Source organism: Artemia sp. Qi Xiang Cuo, chromosome 7 (genome assembly GCF_049724085.1).
Source record: "Artemia sp. Qi Xiang Cuo chromosome 7, ASM4972408v1, whole genome shotgun sequence".
Taxonomy (NCBI): domain Eukaryota; kingdom Metazoa; phylum Arthropoda; class Branchiopoda; order Anostraca; family Artemiidae; genus Artemia; species Artemia sp. Qi Xiang Cuo.
The window spans coordinates 28,305,552-28,324,891 of NC_142800.1; the positions used below are offsets into that span (position 1 = coordinate 28,305,552).

General features: G+C 34.3%; 1 protein-coding gene across 1 annotated transcript in view; it reads right to left on the reverse strand.

Moving 5' to 3' along the window:
* Positions 1-10,425, reverse strand: part of atms (RNA polymerase II-associated factor 1-like protein antimeros) — a 35,859-nt gene extending 25,434 nt beyond the window's left edge. The window contains exons 1-2 of the mRNA XM_089092160.1: positions 10,339-10,425; positions 1,211-1,303 (exon numbers count right to left, since the gene is read on the reverse strand). Coding sequence (XP_088948286.1) covers positions 1,211-1,303; positions 10,339-10,379 — 134 coding nt within the window. The 5' untranslated portion in view covers positions 10,380-10,425. The remainder of the gene's footprint in view (positions 1-1,210; positions 1,304-10,338) is intronic.
* Positions 10,426-19,340: the final 8,915 nt, after the last annotated feature.

Genomic DNA, 19,340 nt, shown 5'->3' on the forward strand with positions numbered 1-19,340 from the left:
CCTCCCACTTTAGGCTAAAGTTTCGTATTTTCCCACAATGGCTTCAAGAATTAATATTCTAACACAGGAGTAATGCAGCAATTTTTTTTTTTTTTCAATACCTCAAGAAGTTTTTCTATTGTCATCCGTTTTAAAAAGTATAAATTTTCAATTTAAATGTTTTGATAGGGAATCAAGAAATAAAACATTTGAATAACCATCTAGCTAGATTTTTTATTACATTCGAAATGCTTCTAATAGAGAATTTGGTAAACTTTGTGACTATAGAGCGAGGGGTTGAGAGGGTGGTAGCCATCCTTGTACATAGGATAATTTCTATTTATTTTAAGTTTTAATGTCGCTCTTTCTTTCGTCTGAATTTTTTTTATTTTAATTTAATTACTAAAATAAATTTTTTGGTGGTTTTTGGATTTCACTTTTTCATGAAAAAATATTTAATACATTTCATTTTTCTTTGTGCTGTATGTCTTCTTAAATACTATAGAAAAAGGAATGAGAATAAAACAAAAAAGAAAAGAAGCCCAACGGATCCTAATTTTTATGGAAATGTTGGTGAAGCCTGGTTTAGTTTCACACCTATCCCAACTGATCAATATGTTGTATCCCTTCATATTGAAAATCATCAACTAAATTTTTGAAATGCTCACTCTACCCACACCCCCCCTCCTTTGTTACAATGTATCCGTAGCCGTGTTGCCTGAAAATCAATAGCTTTAACGGTCCTTGAAAATGGCTTCTTTTCAGCTACCTTTAAGGTGGATAGACTTGTTATCTTGTTTTTACCTACTAAATGATTTCACTGGTAAGAAGTTTAGGCTCCATATTCCAGGTCGTATCAGGTAGTATTGTCACACAGGAAAGTAAATTGTAGGCCAAAATAATAGTACCATATTTTAACTGGGAGCTGCAATCAATTACCACAATGTCAATCATTGTATGCTACAAGGATAAAGTTGCCACTTTTCTTCTTTTTTGTGTGATTGCATCTGCCCATCTTGTAAATTAATATCCTTGGTACATTTACAGAATGATTGGCACTTGTGATTGGTTTAACTGAACTTTCAGGATCCCTCCCCCTAGCTTGACACCTTTGAAGTAAACTATGTTGCTTGATCTCATGAAATCAGCAAAAAAAAAAATTTGTGCACAATATGGTGGCCATGCAATTCAACATTGTTCCCACATAAAATAGGAAAAATATTAGACCTACCTATTGGAGGCAAATGGATAAGAGATGAACTTCAGGTCAAATGGAATATCAGGTAAGTTGTTGGAGTACTTAACTCGACATACAATATCAGTCCTAGAAGAAAAAATAAAAATCACTTAATGCTTCATTGCTTTTTAGCCACAACAGCACTGGTGCACACAGGTCTAAACCTTAGGGAGAGAATCAGTGCCTTTTCAGGAAGAGAGGGGAATTGAAGTCCCAAAAAGTATGGATTTATGGGCATATTTTCTAAACTTTGCTGAAGAGTCCTTTGGTCCTTCCAGAAACAAGAAGAGATTCCAACCCTGTTCCCTCAATTCTCAGTTATCCAAAATATACTATAATCTTTTTTTTTTTTTTTAATGAACAAAATTAAATTTTGCCTGGTAAAGTAACAAGAAAATAGGATAATTTAATTTATATATTCTTCATCTATTTCAAGGAAATGTTGAACTGAATCAAAGAACAACAGTTCCAATATACATTTACAATATTAACAAATTGTTTCACACTAGTCATACAAGAAAACAAACAGAGTAGCAAAGAAAAAAGGAGGAAGAAAGACAAAGAAAAACTTTCCCTATGACAAAAATAAAATTAAACATCAAAACAAACACATAAGAAGACAAAAAGGACCAAACTACAAACAAGCCTTTTTTTAAACTCGGAATACATTTTTTTAGATGATGTTAATATCAATGTAATACTAAACCTTCAAATAATCTTATGAATATTGAAAATTTACTGGAAAGATTAAGAAAATGTGTTTTGTGTTTGAAAATGCAACTGAGTAAAACAGCACTACCACCTTTGTATGTAGTGAAATTTTTTTTGGGTGTTTTTTTTAGTTTAAATAGCTAAAGTATAGTGTAAAGGGGGAAAAACTTGTAAAATTAAAAAAGTGCTATCATTTTAACTTTTGTTAATGCTTTATATTTTCAGTATATATGATGTTTTTGTAAGAGAAAATCATAATGACTGATTTTTTTTCTTTGGTGACAAAATGAGTCACCATTATGAAAATGATTAAGACATGCTACAGAATAGCAACCATGAGAAGGGCTTCCGAAGGGGATAGGATGCCTTTTGGAAAAGAATGGCAAAATTTTCTGGTTTTATTTTTATTATTATATGGTAGCCTGAAATATTACCAGTTTCATTGCTAATAAACAATTAAAGTGTAGGTGATCACAGAGGGCAAAAGCCAAGCCTATTTTGTCTACAAAGTGTAGATGACATTTAAAGTTAAAATTTGTTTTGTTTTTAGGTGCTGTAATTACTGAGAGGATAGGGACATACACAACAGTAACAATATTCACCTTCCACAAGTAAGATCAGGACAATGCAAGCAATGAATCTGATTATGGTGTCTGACATATCTAATAGTTCTGCTTAACCATTGCTCTGTCAATCTTAATTTGTTTGCATTATCTCTTGCTTTCTGTTGGCTGACCTCACTCGCCACTTTGACAGTGATTACATGTACCAATCATGTGGTCTATGTTTTTTAATAAAGTTAGACCAGAATACACTCATCCTAGCCAATTTTTGATTTAAATGAAAAAGAAGTTGCAGTAACAATAGACTATAAGACCTAAGAAACAATACTAAAGAAACTTACAGGTATACCCAAAGCTCCACCAAGACTGCACAAAATGATGATGGAACTCCATAATTATGGTATACAAGTTATATATTGCCCATGATCAGAAACCTCTGTTTGAATGGTTTATCAAATTTGCACTTACCAAAAACAAAATGATTAATTTGCAGTGCTCACCTTCCTCAAATATGTCCTATTATGTCAGAGCAAAATAAAGCAAATCATAGGAGCAACAGAGAACTGCACATTATCATCAAAACAAAATGGGTGGCCAAATAATCATCATGAAAGCAATACGTCTATATTTAAATAGCAGAACAATTGTAATAATTAACACGACTGAATGGACTAGCTGTAAAGGGTGATTGGGTAATAATCCCCAGATTACAAAAATAAACATGCAGGGGCAACTAAATCCATCATGTCTAGGCACAGTCAGGATGATTTTATTCTGGCCTAACATTGCATAAGATATAAAGAACATGACTGGAAGCTGCAATACTTGTGCTAACATGGCACATAATTACCTTAAATTGCACCTAGGAGCAATCTAAAGATTTCTCCTTGTAGAGCTCCAGAAGGACTAAAGTTTTTTTAGTGACCAGGTGGTATTGCATGATCAGTAGAATCCCAATTGAGTTTACATTCTCTGGAGGACAACTCAGCATCCAGCCTTTGTTTGAAAACATCAACAGAATCAGCGCCAACTATTTCTTCAGATAGTTTGTTCCAACTGCTGATAATTTGTGATGAAAAGAATTGGATGTAGACTCGAGATCGGGTAGACTGCTTGACAAGTTTCAGGTGATGACCTCTAGTTCTTGGATTGGGACCAACAGTGGGAAATAATGCTGGGAGAGTGTTATCCCTCATTAACTAATAGGCTAAAATGGCACCCCTCTCCCTCTATTTCTCCTGTCAACAAGTGTAGAGAGATTCAGCTTTGATAGTCTTGCTGGGTAGGAAAAATCCTGGATGTCAGATATCACTTTGGTGGCATGTCTCTGCAAATCTTCAAGAGCTTTTATGTCTTTTTTCAAAATATGGGGAGGCAAAAGACATTCCAACTTCAAGCTTAGGATGCACAAGTCCCTTTTATAGAAGACTGGTGACTTTAGGGGAACAAGTGGAAAGAGTGCACTTTATCAGTCCCATAGTTAAACTAGCACCAGCCACAGAGCTCTTAGCATGAGTGCTGAATTTTAGTTCATTGTCAATAGTGACACCAAGATCCTGCTCATTATTTACAAAAAAGAGTGGGTGACCTAAGAAAAAATAAGAGCAACAAGGATTCAGTTTGCCAAAGTGAATGGTATGTCACTTGACAACATTGAATTCAAAAGCCAAGCCTCAGCCCATTGGCCAAGCAGTCAAAGATTATTTTGTAGAAGGGAATGATCTTCACAGGACAAGGCTGGTCCAAGAAGCTTCAGGTTGTCTGCATAGAGTTGATTCAATGCTGATAAAGGAAGGAGCATCATTGATGAAGATATTACACAGTGTAGGACCCAAAACACTTCCTGAGGAACTCCACTCAAAACATGCATAGTGGAAGAAAGAATACTGTTACCAGTCATCAAATAACTGAACACATTGAGATCACAAATAAAGAAAATCAAGGATCCAGAGCAGGGATTTCTCTACAAGCTTGACTGCACATAATTTAATTGCAAGTCGTTTGTGGCAAACTTTGTCAAAAGCCTTAAAAAAGTCAAGCAGAATCATGTCAGCAGGCACCCCCTATCAAGCAACTTAGTGATGTGGTCATATGATTCAAGGAGATTGGTATCAACAAATCTTTCTGAACCCATTTAGGGCTGAGATACTTGAACCCATGGAAATCCAGTATCTGGGCATTTTTAGCTACTGCAGATTCATAAAAGTATACAAAATTACCACCAGTGCATCACCAGAGAGAGGGGTTAAATGTATTTCTCAAAATCTAGGGGGGGGGCAAATTTGTTTCTTTTATGAAATATTAAAATTCTTCAAATCTAGGAGGCAATTGTCCCCCCTCCCAATTGGCACCATTATACAACATGCTAGGAATTTGTAACACTAAAACCCCATTTTACCAGACATGGCATGCCAAAATTCTTCCATCAGACAGCAACCCTTAGTTTCCATCAAAGGGGCTAAAAGATTCCATAAATAGATGGGGTACTGACCACAAAACATCCAGCGTAAATATCTGATGAGAAGTCAGTACAAAGTGCAAAACAGATAATGACCAAAACCATAAAACACCAGTCAGATCCATACCTAGTTGGGGTTGATTACTGGAAAATGCCAGTAGATGGAATGGCTTACTTAGCTCAGTTGTTCATAAGATCCACATTACCTAGCTCCAAAACTCCATAGAAAGAAAGGTAAAACAACAAGAGTAGGCATTCCACAAAAAAATTCAAAATACTGAAACTGAAAGTAAGTTATGTTTCGTTTTCTGATAAGATTCGTGAAGCAATGCATGAGTGTTATAAGATTGAAGGACCACATGAGAATAGATCAAGAAAGAAAAACAATTTTAAAACTCCATGGTTAACAAAGGAATTACAAAACATGATAAAATTAAGAAACAAGCTTTATAGTAGAATGTTGAAAACCCATCAAATGAAAATCAAGATATTTATGTTAGTTATTGAATTGTTGTCAATAAGAAGAAACAAGATGCTAAGAAGAATTATTTTTTAAATGCTTTTGAACTTGCAAAGAATGATGTATCTTCATAGTGGAAAATTATTAATCAAATTTTGAGGCCAAATAAACATAAAGATCCCTTAGGAGATAGTTAACCCAAATAGCTAAAGAATAGGAAATGATCAATCTATAGCTGATACTTTTTATAAATTTATTACCAACATTGGTCAAAATATTTTGCCAGTATTAGATAATGATATTAATATAGAAGACAAAAGTCTGGTTTCCTCAAATTTTGATAATGACGCAAGTGTTGCGTCACAGCCCCCCCACAGCCCTTGGGGCAAGTGTTGTAAGTTGTGCCCTGGGGGCATATAAGGTTCTTATAGAAGGCATTGTTGTAGAAACTTTAAAAAAGGCTCATTTGATGGGATATTCAAAGGGCTAGTACTCAATTAAATAGTCAAAAGTGATTGGAGAGCAACTAACCCTCAAAGGGCTAGTGCTCAATTAAATAGTCAAAAGTGATTGGAGTGCAACTAACCCCCCTTCCATGCCCACCATTTCCCAAAACACATCCAATCAAAATATTGAGATAACGATTTATTTCAGTATAGTTTTTTTCCAAATAGAAATTGTGTATTTAAAGAGGACGCTCCCCCACAGCCCTCAGGACAAGGGTTGTAAGTTATGCCCTGGGGGCATATAAGGTTTTTATAGAATGCATTGTGATAGAAACTTCGAAAAGGCTCATTTGATTGGAAATTCAAAGGGCTAGTGCCCTTTTTAATAGTCAAAAGTGATTGGAGGGCAACTAACCCCCCTTTCACACCCACTTTTTCCTCAAACACATCCAATCAAAATTTTGAGATATTCATTTTATTCAATGTAGTTTTAAGTTCTGGAAATTAGGTCTTTAAGGATGACAACCCCCCAAAGCCCTCAAGGCAAAGATTGTAAGTTATTTACCTTTTTATTGAAATCTTTGTCATGGAAAATTGAAAAAGGGCTCATTTGATTGGAAATTGAAATGGCTAGTGCCCTTTTTAATAGTCAAAAATGATTGGAAGGCAACTAACACTCCTTCCACACCCACCATTTCTCCAAACACATACAATCAAAATTTTGAGATAGCCATTTTCTTCCACACAGTTTAAAATTCAGGAAATTATACCTTTGAGCAGAAAATCCCCCCCATAGTCTTCAGGACAAGGGTTATAAGTCATGCCCTGGGGGCATAAAAGGTTTTTTATTAAAATCTTTGTCATGGAAAATTGAAAAAGGGCTCATTCAATTGGAAATTCAAAGGGTTTGTGCCCTTTTTAATCGTCAAAAATGATTTCAGGGCAACTAACCCCCCTCTCATGCCCACCTTTTCCCAAAACACATCCAATCAAAATTTTTAGATATCCATTTTATTTAATGTAGCTGAAAGCTTTGCAAATTAGGTCTATAAGGATGAAACCCCCCCCCCCCACAGCCCTCAGGGCAATGGTTGTAAGTTGTGCCCTGGGGACATATAAGGTTCAACGCTTTTATAGAAAGCGCTGTCGTAGAAACTTCAAAAGGGTTTATTCAATTAAAAATTGAAAGGGCTAGTGCCTTTTTTAATAGTTGAAAGTGATTGGAGAGAGACTAACACCCCTCTCACACCCATTATTTTCCCAAACATGTCCAATCAAAATTTTGAGATACCCATTTTGTTCAACGTAGTTGAAAGTTCTGGAAAATAGGTTTTTTAGGATGATAACCCTCTCAGAGCCCTTAATGCAGATGTTATAAGTTATACCCTGGGGGGCATATAAAGTTTTTATAGAAAGTTGTCGTAGCAACTTAAAAAAGTGCTCATTTGATTGAGAATTACCCTTTCTAATAGTCGAAAATGAGTGGAGAGTAATTAACCCCCATCTTATGCCCAACGTTTCCCCATATACACTCAATCAGAGTTTAGAGGTAACCATTTTGTTCAACGTAGTTCAAAGTCCTGGAAATTATGTATTTAAGGATGACAAACCCCCCAGAGCCCCCAGGGCAAGGGTTGTAAGTTATGCCCTGGAGGCATATAAGGTTTTTATAGATAGAATTGTTGTAAAACTTCAAAAGAGGCTCATTCAATTCGAAATTGAAAGGGCTAGTGCCCATTTTAATAGTTGAAAGTGATTGGAAGGTAATTAACCCCTCTCTCATGCCCACCATTCCTCCAAACACATCCAATCAAAATTTTCAGATAGCCATTTTGTTCAACATAGTAGAAAGTTCTGGAAATTAGGACTTTGAGACAACCACCCCTTATAAGGTTTTTATTGAAAGTGTTGTTGTAGAAACTTCAAAAGGGCTCATTTCATTGGAAATTGAAAGGCCTAGTACTCTTTTTAATGTCGAAAGTGATTGGAAGGCTTGACATGTTTATAGTAAAGATTGATTTGGGTATAATATATTATTTTTTTGCCATTGTTGTTTAGACCAGGGCAATTTGTATTGAAGGAGTTGTCATGGGAACTTCAAAAGGGGCTCATTTGATTGACAATAGAAAGGGCTGATGCCCTTTTCAATGGTAAAAAGTGATTGGAGGGCAACTAATCTCCCTCCCACACCCACCCTCTCATTTGCCCATTATGTTTAAAAACTAAATGTTGCCTTAAGATTAAATAAAAATGTGCTGTGTTAATGCTAATTCTCAATAAGGCATCTCAGCAGTATCCCAAGAACAACTGAGGGTATTATGTTCAAACATTCGGGACCACTTCTGCTCTTAAAATTGAACCAAATCAAAATAGCATAAGTGTATCCAAGCTAACAAAGAAAGTAAACAGATTTTTTTGTGAATGGTATCAATTTTTCCATTTCAGGTCAACTAGAGGAGGTATGAAACTAAATTAAACACTACTATTTGTGCCAAGATTTTTAAAAGTGTGTATTTTGTTAAAAATAGCTGAAAATTTTTCTCCAGCATACAAACACCAGGCCAAACTATAAAGTCTTTAAAAAACAAAAAGATTTAAAGTATTGTTTTCTTTTTCCCCGAAAAGACTATGTCAATATAAAATGAACAGAAATTAATTTAAAAAGCTAGTTAATAAGTTTTTGCAAAGAAAAGTAAAGGACTCCATTCAACAAAAAATGAGCTAAAATAAAATTAGGTAATCTACCAAGCATGAAACTACCACAAATTGGCATTGATAAATAAATAAAACCCAAAATGAACAGAAATTACAATAGATAACCAAGTCAAACACAAAACAAGAAGAAATTACCATAAGTTGGGCTCAAATCCCTATGCCTTCCCAGGGTCAGAACAAAATTTGCACTTTACTGAAAAAATACAAATGAATGTGCATTGTCAGTTTAATACACATATACTGATATTTAGTAATCAAAATGTTAATATTATTTGATTTATTAAAGTTACAAAAGTAAAAACATTTAAATTTTTTCAGTAAAGTACAAATTTTGCTCTGGCCTTGGGAAGCCATAGGGGTTTTAAGCCCAACTTATGTTAATTTCTGCTTGTTTTGAGTTTGACTTGGTTATTTATTGTAGTTTCTGTTCATTTTGGATTTCATTTATTTATCAATGCTGATTTGTGGTAGTTTCATGCTTGGTAGATTATTTTATTTCATTTTTGCTCATTTTTTGTTTAATGGAGTTCTTTACTTTTCTTTGAAAACTTATTTTGTTGAAAAGGTTTTTTTTTTAATTAATGGATCTAAAAAGGATCTAAAAAGAATCAACAAAAGAAAGAGAGCAATTCAACAGCAAACATCTAAGAAGGATCTTGGTGTTGTAGCTGAGGACAAGGGTAAAATTCTAGAGTCATACTTAATGGACACTCTATAAGGCATTAGTCTGCATACATAGAATTGGTATGATATTAGTGTGTGCTCAGATACTAAGCAACTGAAAAATGTTCAACATCTGGCCACCAAGCTTGTGCTGTATATGCAAGAAGAACCTTATGAAGACTTCTTGGATCCTTAAAACTCACAACACTGGTATACAGAAGCAAAAGATGGATGTCATTGTAACTTGCAGGCTGCTTGAACATGAAAGTTTAAGTTCAGTTTTCTCTCTATTGCCACCAGGGAACTCAGTCAGAACTGAGGGTTATCAAAAGTAAACAACATGTGCATTAGAACATCCATACTGTTTGCTCTGTGCCAAAGGGAAACAGTTTCTCAGGTGCTGGTAAATTTTTTGCAGTTCATATTATTGACTTACAAAAAAAAAAACAGAACATACCACTGGATGCTCTTTTTTATGCTCTTTACAACTATAATAATTGCTTCTATCACAAATTCAAACTTGAGCCCTTTTTGAGCTCTTAAAAGTGACCAAAATATTTTTAGTTTTAGGGTATAAAAAAGGGTTTTTTATACCCAAAACATTTATACCTGCAAATTTTTGAGCAAAAAGATCAACTTCATCATTTTTTTTATTGAAGCTGCAAAACTTTATCCTCCTGGAATTAATAGAGCCCATAGAGCACCAGACAGTGACACACTTAGTGCATCAGAAAGTGATGATGAAGAGTTTAGATATAAGTGATTAGTCTGTTCACATTGAGTTTTTGGAATATATTACTCTTGAACAACTTATTTATAAAGTAGTGATATGTTTTAACCAGTTTTTAATAACTTAACTAGTGTTGATAACTTCTTTGTGGGGTTACAAAAATGAAATACCTTTGGGGCCCCTTTTCATCTTTAGACTAAAAAGATTGCAAAAACTCATCAATGATTTGAGGAACATTAAAGCTCTTAAATGGATTTAACTAGCTAGGCTAAGCATCAACTAGGCTATTGGAATTACCTAACAGAATGGCCAAAGTTATCCTACCTGTGAGGCAAACAAAAGAATATTAGGCTACTAATAAAGTAAAAACATAAACCTTTTTTCGATTTGTTTGGATCTTGAACTCTGTATAGTCATAACAGTCAACTGCTATATTTCACAAAAAAAAACAAAGCAATATTTTCTACTTCTTCTTCTTCGATGATCTGCATAAGTTCGCAAATAGAAAATGCTCCAATGAGCAGAAAAGATCCGACACAAAGGGAATGACTGACAATAAAATCAGAAAATAGGAGTGATGCACAAAAAAGCAACAGATATGTTTGGTATTGAATATCTGTTTTCGGGTCTGCTAATAGCTCTGACAATCATTTTTCTCTGCTATTGAACTCAGTAGGTGTGTGTTGGGAATGAAGAATTATCATAAGTCAAGTGCAAAGAGGGGCTCCATAATAGAATTGTATGGGCCCAGTATAGTCTCGTCAATTCGTAAATGGTTTATCTTCTGTAATTTAGTTTTCAAATACCAAGATATTTGCAGTTTCTCTAGAAACCTGACAAGGATATGAGAAATAAATAATTTTTGTCAGCGGTTTTAATTGGACTTAACAAGTCTCAAAGATACTCGATACTGGGCAATGTGAAAGCCCTTGCTCTCTACCAAAAGAAAGCACTGCAATTTTGTACTTCATCATTTTTATTACAAGGGTTACGACCTCAATCAGTGTGCTCAGGACAGATTATTAAGTTCCCCAACATAATATTTTAATTTTTATGTTTTTGGACACAAAAACACGTTTCCTCGAAAGGTTCACATCAGCGAATAGGGTTACTTGAAATTGTCTGCACGGGCAACCTAACTGCATGAGATGTAAAAACAATTAATATGATACTTATGGTTTAAAAACTTTTTAAAGAATTAATGACAAAACTAAATATTAATTTGTCAAAGAACTATCATAAAACGAAAAGACTATATCTTAGTAAAACTGAACATTTGCCTGAATTGGAGCAACTTTCTGTAGAACTGCATTCAAACACCTGCCCATAGCTCATATTCCATATTTGGTAATTTTAGGATGAAACATTATTGTTCATATTTATATTATTAAGAGTTCTCATTAAACTAGTTTAGGTTTAATATCACAAGTCCGAGCTTCAAATGAAATTTTAAAGGTAAAATCACAATAAGCAAAACTAACCTTTATGAGGTTTGAAAACTTTGTCAAAGATATCTTACTATCATCTAGGCGTCTTATTAAAAAGGTGTTACAGAGAAAATTTTCTGGAGAGACATCGGAACACGAAGCACGATAGTGCAAGGAACCCGTGGTTTTTGGTCAATAAATCTTGCACTCTCTTCCGATTTTGAACAATACATTTTTCTTTTCACTAAAGGTCTTGATGTGGGATGGTAGGTCTGTAGAATGGTTGGTCGAGAGGAACAAAAATTTATACATATTTCTTAGTTTGAAAGATAGATAGTCACTGTCCAATTTTTGTTTCGATGTTCTACTTCTAACTTTGATTGCACTATTGTTGGCACTTTGAATATGGTCAAGAAAATCCGAGGCTTTTCGACATATTTCGATCCGTGTCAAATACATTGATTATTTGATTTGTATTCATGGTATAAAGTCTAGTCGAACACTGTCCTCAGGGGTGATTTCCCACTATGTTTCAAACTGACAAATCGTCAGCCAATTTTTGTCCGACTGTTTGTAGTTTATAATCTAATGCCTTTCTGATAAAAACAAGATTTTTCCGACAAAAACATTTGCAGCTTTTTTTTCATGCTAGTCGTCTGAAAGGCTTTGCTGCTAGTTCATAAATATATGCTTGTATGTTGTTGCTAGAGAACAGTAGACAAATGGGATGGCACGTTCTCTCATATTTGCGGTAATTTCTGATCGTTTTTAACTTTAATACCGCTCTTAGCTTTTATGTTAAAACGGGTTCCATTGTAACTGAACCACCGTGTAACCGAACTCCAAGCAACTGAAACACTTTAACTGAACCACCGTGCGACTGAACCACCGTGCAACTGAACCACGATGCAACTGAACCACCGTGCAACTGAACCACAGTACAACTGAACCCTAGTGTAACTGAACATTCGTGCAACTCAACCACCATACTTACATCGGGTAAAACACAAGTTAGAATCTTTACATATTCAACCTTGCTGGAATTGTTTGCTTTTTAAAGTCTTGATATAAATGACTGTCAAGATGATTTATATAAATGCTCTGTTTTGTTGTCACAAAAACAAAGAAAATCGGACGTCACAAACTCTTACAGCCAGATTTATTTATCTTTTTTATGTCTGTTAATGGGGGCTCTCTTCGCCCTCTCACTGTCTACGGTTCAAAGCGTTTATCCTCCCACCACGGAAAATACCCCCTCCTTCACCCATGGAAACCCCTCACCTGGAAAATACCCCCCTCACGGAAATTATAGTTTTCAAAATTTAAGTGTTATTTTTTTGTTTGATTGAGAAGTGCCAAGGGAAGTGGAAGCGAGGAATATATGTGTAAGTCTTACCCCCCGTCCCCTCCCTCCGTGCAAAAACGTTCTTCTTGTGGAAAATCCTCCAGAAAACCCCCACGCAAAACATGATGGTATGTTTCCAAATGACAAATACTATCTGTAAACAAAAGACAAATTACAAAACTTAAAACTGAATTGAAACTTCTGGAATGTGGTTATCTTTAAAGAGTAATAATGCTTTGGGTAGTTGTCTAAATTCCGGGACGGATCTAACTTCATTGGGGCAACAAACTGGGGCTTATTAGATCCCATGTACTTGCAGAAGCTCATATGTGGGACGTACTAACCAGAGTTTGGAAATGAGATTATTACAGCATAAAGATTCTATTTCTTCGGCTTTAAAGCAAGATTCTAATTATGAAGATTTTACTTCAGCCCTTTCAGAACATATTTTCAATTTTCCAGATTATTTTGTTTTGTTCGAGAATGTCTCTTTGATTTCTAGGGATCAGGGTTTAAAGCAAAATTTTCTTGAAACTCTTGAAATAAAGAAAATCTTATTCAAGAATATTGCTTTGAATCGGGATACAGGTGAACTTGGGCTGAACTCTATCTTTGATTGTTTATTCAAATCTGACAGAGTAAAGTTCAATTTACCCAATGTAGTTGACCTTTGTCCAAATGTTATATCATGAACGCTAATGAACCGAATCCAAGAAGGTCAAGGAGGCTAGCTTCCGCCTTTGCTTGGAAAAGAATTAGAGAATTAAACAATATGTAGTTTTATTTTATTTCGTATATAAACTTTTGTTTTAAATTGTTCTAGTTTAGATTTACTACTGATCACGGTCACTATATATGTGACCAAAATATCTGGTATTTTTTTGTGAATCTCTATACACTGTCTATTAAAAAAAATTTTATCCCTAATTTGAACTTTTATTTATCAGAATTAGCTCTAAGGGAGAGAGGACAGGAGGGTGGAGGTAGAAATTGTTTGATAATCCCCAGGCATTTTTAATTTTTTTTTGTAAGCCGAAAGTGATTGGAGACTAACCATCCGAAAGGGGAATTGTTTGGGGGAGATTTTCCGTTGGTAGGTATTTGCCGGGGGGGGGTATTTTCCGCGAGGTGCTATTTTCCGCGTAATATTTTCCCCAGGGTATGTTTATCGCGGGGGGTGGGGGGGGGGGTAAATGCCAGCTCCCACCGTCTACATGCTGTAATGTTTTTACCACTTTGCTTATTTTGTTGTTTTCATTTTGTGGTATTTTCTACGCGCGTAGTTGGTTATCGTTTGGTTTGAAAAAGGTTAATTACCTGCTTTGGTGGAGCCGACACAAAACCTATTTTATCTTTGTGTTTGGAAACTTTTGGTTTGGATTTTTTTCTTCTTAGATGAATCAGACATTTCCTGAACGTTGAGTAACAAAAATTTGTGTTGAAAATATCGGAACTTTAAGAATTTAGATAAGAAAAAACTCACTTTTTGTTGAGCTTCCTTTAAATTAATTAAAAGGATTCTTTCGAATTTTTCAAACAAAAGTAAAGAGGCATATAAACCAAAGACTAGCATAAATAAGGTTTCAGTTTTTATCTCAAGGCTTAAAAATTAACGCAAGGCTATAAAAGTATAACTCAAAATAACATATATAGAATAATATATGTACATAGCACGGAACAATTAATCAAAATTGCATATTATGAGTTGAGGCTCACACAAAAGATGCCCAGGGGGCTCACCATTCCACAATCTATGAAATCAATCCTGTAATAACTGAAAATATAAAGTATTTTTGAGTATTTTAAGGTCTTCCACTACTCAAACGGTCCAACATTCTACAGCCCAATGAATCTGTCTAATCTCCTAAATCGGGAACGGAGGAGATAAGTGAAGTTCCGCCCGGTATTGGGTGAGTCTCCAACCCCACCCTCCCCCTCTCCTACTGTGTACGCTAAAGTTTTCTATTTTATACCAACTACGCCGCCCCCACCCCAAAGACTTTAATAAGGTAAAGTTTTGTATGGGAAGAACACATAGTAAATTTATTATAATTATCCAATTATAAAATTAAAATACATACTCTGTGATAGATGCAAAATTGCTTTGGCACACGAAATCCTATTAAGGTCAATTCCAAACAGTCGTGATCACTTTGTGTCAGCAAGTTAAATGGTCTAAACCCCCTTATTGGAGCTATTTTTTCAATCCATTCATTGTTGTCAGTCGCTGTCCAGACGTTATGCAAGCTGTCTATTATTCATATATAAGGTTTTTATCAAAGAGGTAATATTATAGACTTTGAAAAAAGCCTCATTCTATTTAAATTGAAAGTTCTAGATCCGTTTTTTAAAGTCAAGAATAATCGGACCGTGAGCAACCCCCCCCCCCCATGCCATAAAAACTTGAAACTTTTTCCGATCAAAAACGAAAAAAAATTAATTAAAAAAAACTTTCCGAAAAATCAGTTTTTCAAAGAAAACTAAAGACTATTTTAAACATAAGCTCAGGAGATCCAAATACCTGTTAAAATTCAAACTCAAAACGACCAGAAATTACTATTGAAGAATAGATGAAACCCAAAACGAACAGAAATTAAATAAACAATCATAGGAAAAAACATACAACAAGTAATACTATAAATGAGTAAATAGATCTTAAAGCGAGTAATGCTTAGATTGAATATGAAAATCAAGCTTAAAACAAAAAAAAATATTTTCCTATTGAAGTATAAATGAAACTTAAAACGAACAGAAATTAAATAAACAATCAATGCGAACAAACATACAATATATATTAATGTAAATGAATAAATAAATCTTAAAGCGAGTGAAACTTAAATTGAATATACAAATCAAGATTGAATCGAATAAAAATAACTACAAACAAGAGTTTGGGTATAGCCTTACTGCAGAAGCCTAAAACCTACTGCGTCATTGGCGCTTTACTAAAAACGAATTATATTACACATGTTTTCTTTTGTACTTAATATTGACAATAAATGTTAAAATTACAGTAAAATTTTGAACTCATGAGCTTTCAGCAATTAATATCATTATACATCAAATATTCAGTTTAATTTATTAGTTCTTTCCAAGTTTGGTGAAGACAAATATAGTTTCACTACAAACAAAATTTGGACACTGTCCCCTTTTTTAACTGTAAAAACCTAAAGCCTTCTGCGTCATTGGCTCTTCACTGAAAACGAATCACTCGTATATTACAAATTTATTCTTTTCCAGTTCTTACAGCACTGAAAATGAAAATAAAAATTGCAGTGAAAAAAATCTTTAACTGATGAAGCTTTCAACAATTAATATTATTATATATCTAATATTCAATTTGATTTTGTTTATACTTTCCAAGACTGTTCAAGACTCATATAGTTTTCAGTAAGGGGCCAAAGACGCAGTTGGTTTTAGGCTTCTGCAGTGAGGCGATACCCAAACTCTTGTTTGTAGTTATTTTTATTTGATTCAACCTTGATTTGTATATTCAATTTAAGCTTCACTCGTTTTAAGATTTTTTTTATGCATTTACATTAATATATATTGTATGTTTATTCGCAATGATTGTTTATTTAATTTCTGTTCGTTTTAAGTTTCATTTGTGCTTTAATAGAAAAATAATTTTTTTCGTTTTAAGCTTGATTTTCATATTCAATCTAAGCATTACTCGCTTTAAGATCTAATTATTCATTTATATTATTACTTGTTGTATGTTTTTTGCTATGATTGTTTTTTTAATTTCTCTTCGTTTTGAGTTTCATTTATTCTTTAATAGTAATTTCTGGTTGTTTTGAGTTTGAATTTTAACAGGTATTTGTATCTCCTGAGCTTAAGTTTAAAATGGCCTTTAATTTTCTTTGAAAAACTTATTTTTCGAACGTTTTTTTTTTTAATTAATCTCATGAAAATTCCCCCTCATAAACAATAAGTAGAACATTATATAAAAATTTTATATAAGACACTGGAACGCAACTTTAAATGAATATTTCGACCCTATATCCAAGGGCCGTCCTCAGCAAAAGAAACGAAGAAAAAAACAACATAAAAGAAACTCACATTAAAATAAAAGCATGCGTTCCACTGTTTTATATAAAAATTTCCCTATTGTTCTACTTATTGTTTATGATGGAAAGGCAGTGTGGTCTCCGACTCTTCGTCACTGTCTACCCCGCTATTTAATCCCCCCTCCAACTTTTAAAAGATGCCTTTTTTATATCTTAATTACAAAATTTTGAAAACCACCGCTCCTCCTTTCTAAATATTAATAAATTGGACCCCCTTTTAGTTTAGCTTCAGAAACAGCTATGCAATGAAAAAATCGAGTTTATTCGGGTGCAATTTGGCCTTTTTATCTAGCAAGTTTTAATGACGTTTTGTTTTCACGCAAGAAAAATAAAAATAAACCATTAAATTGATCTTCTTTCGCCTGAAAAAAAAATCCTCGAGAATGTGGAGAAATGAAAAAAATCATGTGTAGGCTATATTATGCATACTGTGCATTTGCTCAAATTCTGAAAAGGTGTGCCTTATTTTGTTCTCAATTTGTCTTCGATTTGGATGTAATTTAGGATACTTTGAAGAAAAAGACAAGCAAAGATTGCATTTTTATTTAGCAAAATTTAGATAAACAACTCAGATAATCGTTTAGGGTTTAATTTAAAGCTTACTTTTTATGTAGATATAAGACACAACATTTTATATACTTAGACAGAATAGCAAGCACAATCAATTAGGGAACATGCTTAACGTGAGAGTTCACTTTTTCCACTTTCTTGCTTTCCTTACAAGAGTATCCGGGATCTACCAAGAACTTGGGTCAGGAACTGCTTTTCTGACATGCAGAAGATCAGAAACAGTTTTCGGATTGAGTCTATTACGAAGTGGGGTCTTTATCATTTTTAACTCAGAAAACTGACGCTCTACTACAGCACGGGAATGGGGTAGACACGTCAATATGAGAAAGAAATTTGGTAAAAATTGTGAGGAAGGATTTTCAGCTCCATCTTTTAAATTGGCAACACACTTCCAGAACTTTGCTACAGACAGTTTAACATCTAAATTTGCCTCACTTGTTATAAAAGGAAGGCGTATCCAATCTGTGTTTAACGTCTCAAGATCAACATGAGGAAAGCATTCTTTAAACATCTTAAACAAAGAGACAATTGACTTCACTTGCCCGGACTTCGCTACACTTGGAGATAGACTTTGAACTAGATCCAATAAAGGGTCTTTTGGGTTTATTCGCAATTGTATCTCGGACTGTAGCTTGATATAAAATGCTAAACAGCTTTTTTTTTACATTTTGCACTTGGCGCTCCTTGGCCGCACCCTTTTCGATGCTTTCAAGCTGGTATAGTTGAAATTGTGCACCAAAATACATATCTTGTATACTCCTGAAGTTTCGAGGATCTGAAAAATTCATTGTAAATGGATAAGTTTTTCCAGGCCTCAGCTGACTCTCGCTAATGAAATTCGATCCTATTTCTTGAAGAAGGGATGAAACACTAGACTTTAATTTATGGACTTTTACGTCCGCGCTCTGAAATTCGACGTTAAGTCTGTTAACAATGGGTAAAACGTATTTAAGAAACAAATAAAACAATTTTACATTTGGATTCACAAAACCCAAATAAAGATTTACAGCACTCATGTCCTTTCCTTCTAAGAGTGGTAACTTAAAAAACTCTGTGAGCACCACCCATTGTTCAATCAAGCGGTCGGCAACTGATTCAAACATTAACCATCTTGTTGCACATGGATAGAGCATTTGATGCTCTGCAACCTGTAGAAAATGATGAAATTCTTTCAGCTCTGCTTGTCGCTTTGCACTTCCTGAAATGTAATTATAGATGTGGTGACTGAATTGCACAATGTCAGATGAAAGTTTTTTGCTGGCGGTAGAAGAACAGAGCGAGAACGAGTGACAAACACAGTAAATTACGGCAAGCTAGGGTAAATCATTTTGAATTAAAGTGGCCAGGCCGTTCCGTTTGCCTAACATTACACTGGCATTGTTCGAAGCAAAGCCAATCATATTTGAGTAAGGAATGCATTGGTCATTGAGTACTTCATAAATAAGTGTCTTCAAACCATTTGCACTGGCGTCGTGAACCTCGGGTGGAGCAAGAAACTCTTCTTTTAATTCACCTAAATCAAAGCAAAAATAACGAAAAATGATCACCAAGAACTTAGATCCAGTCCTGTCAGTACTTTCATCGACTAAAATGGAGAATTTTACTCTTTTAAGCTTATCAATGAGTTTCTCGATGGCAAAAGGAGCAATCACATTTTTGATTAAACTGGTGGTCTTGGTTCTTGAACACTCAAAAAGTTCAACAGTTGGAGAGTCACTAATATAAGCTTTAAGGACGTTAGGTAACGTGTCCATAATACTTATTTCTTGTTTACTTGAAACTATCCATGCAGCAAAAGCGAGTTCTAACTTAACAACTTTATCTTTAAGCAACAACTGTTCTTTTGATTTATGATTTACAACTAGCTCATTGTTCTCTACTACTTTAATTCGATTGTGCATGCTCATGTGATTTCTCTTGTGAAAATCAGTTTCAGTATGTCTAAGCAAATGAGTCATACCCCCAA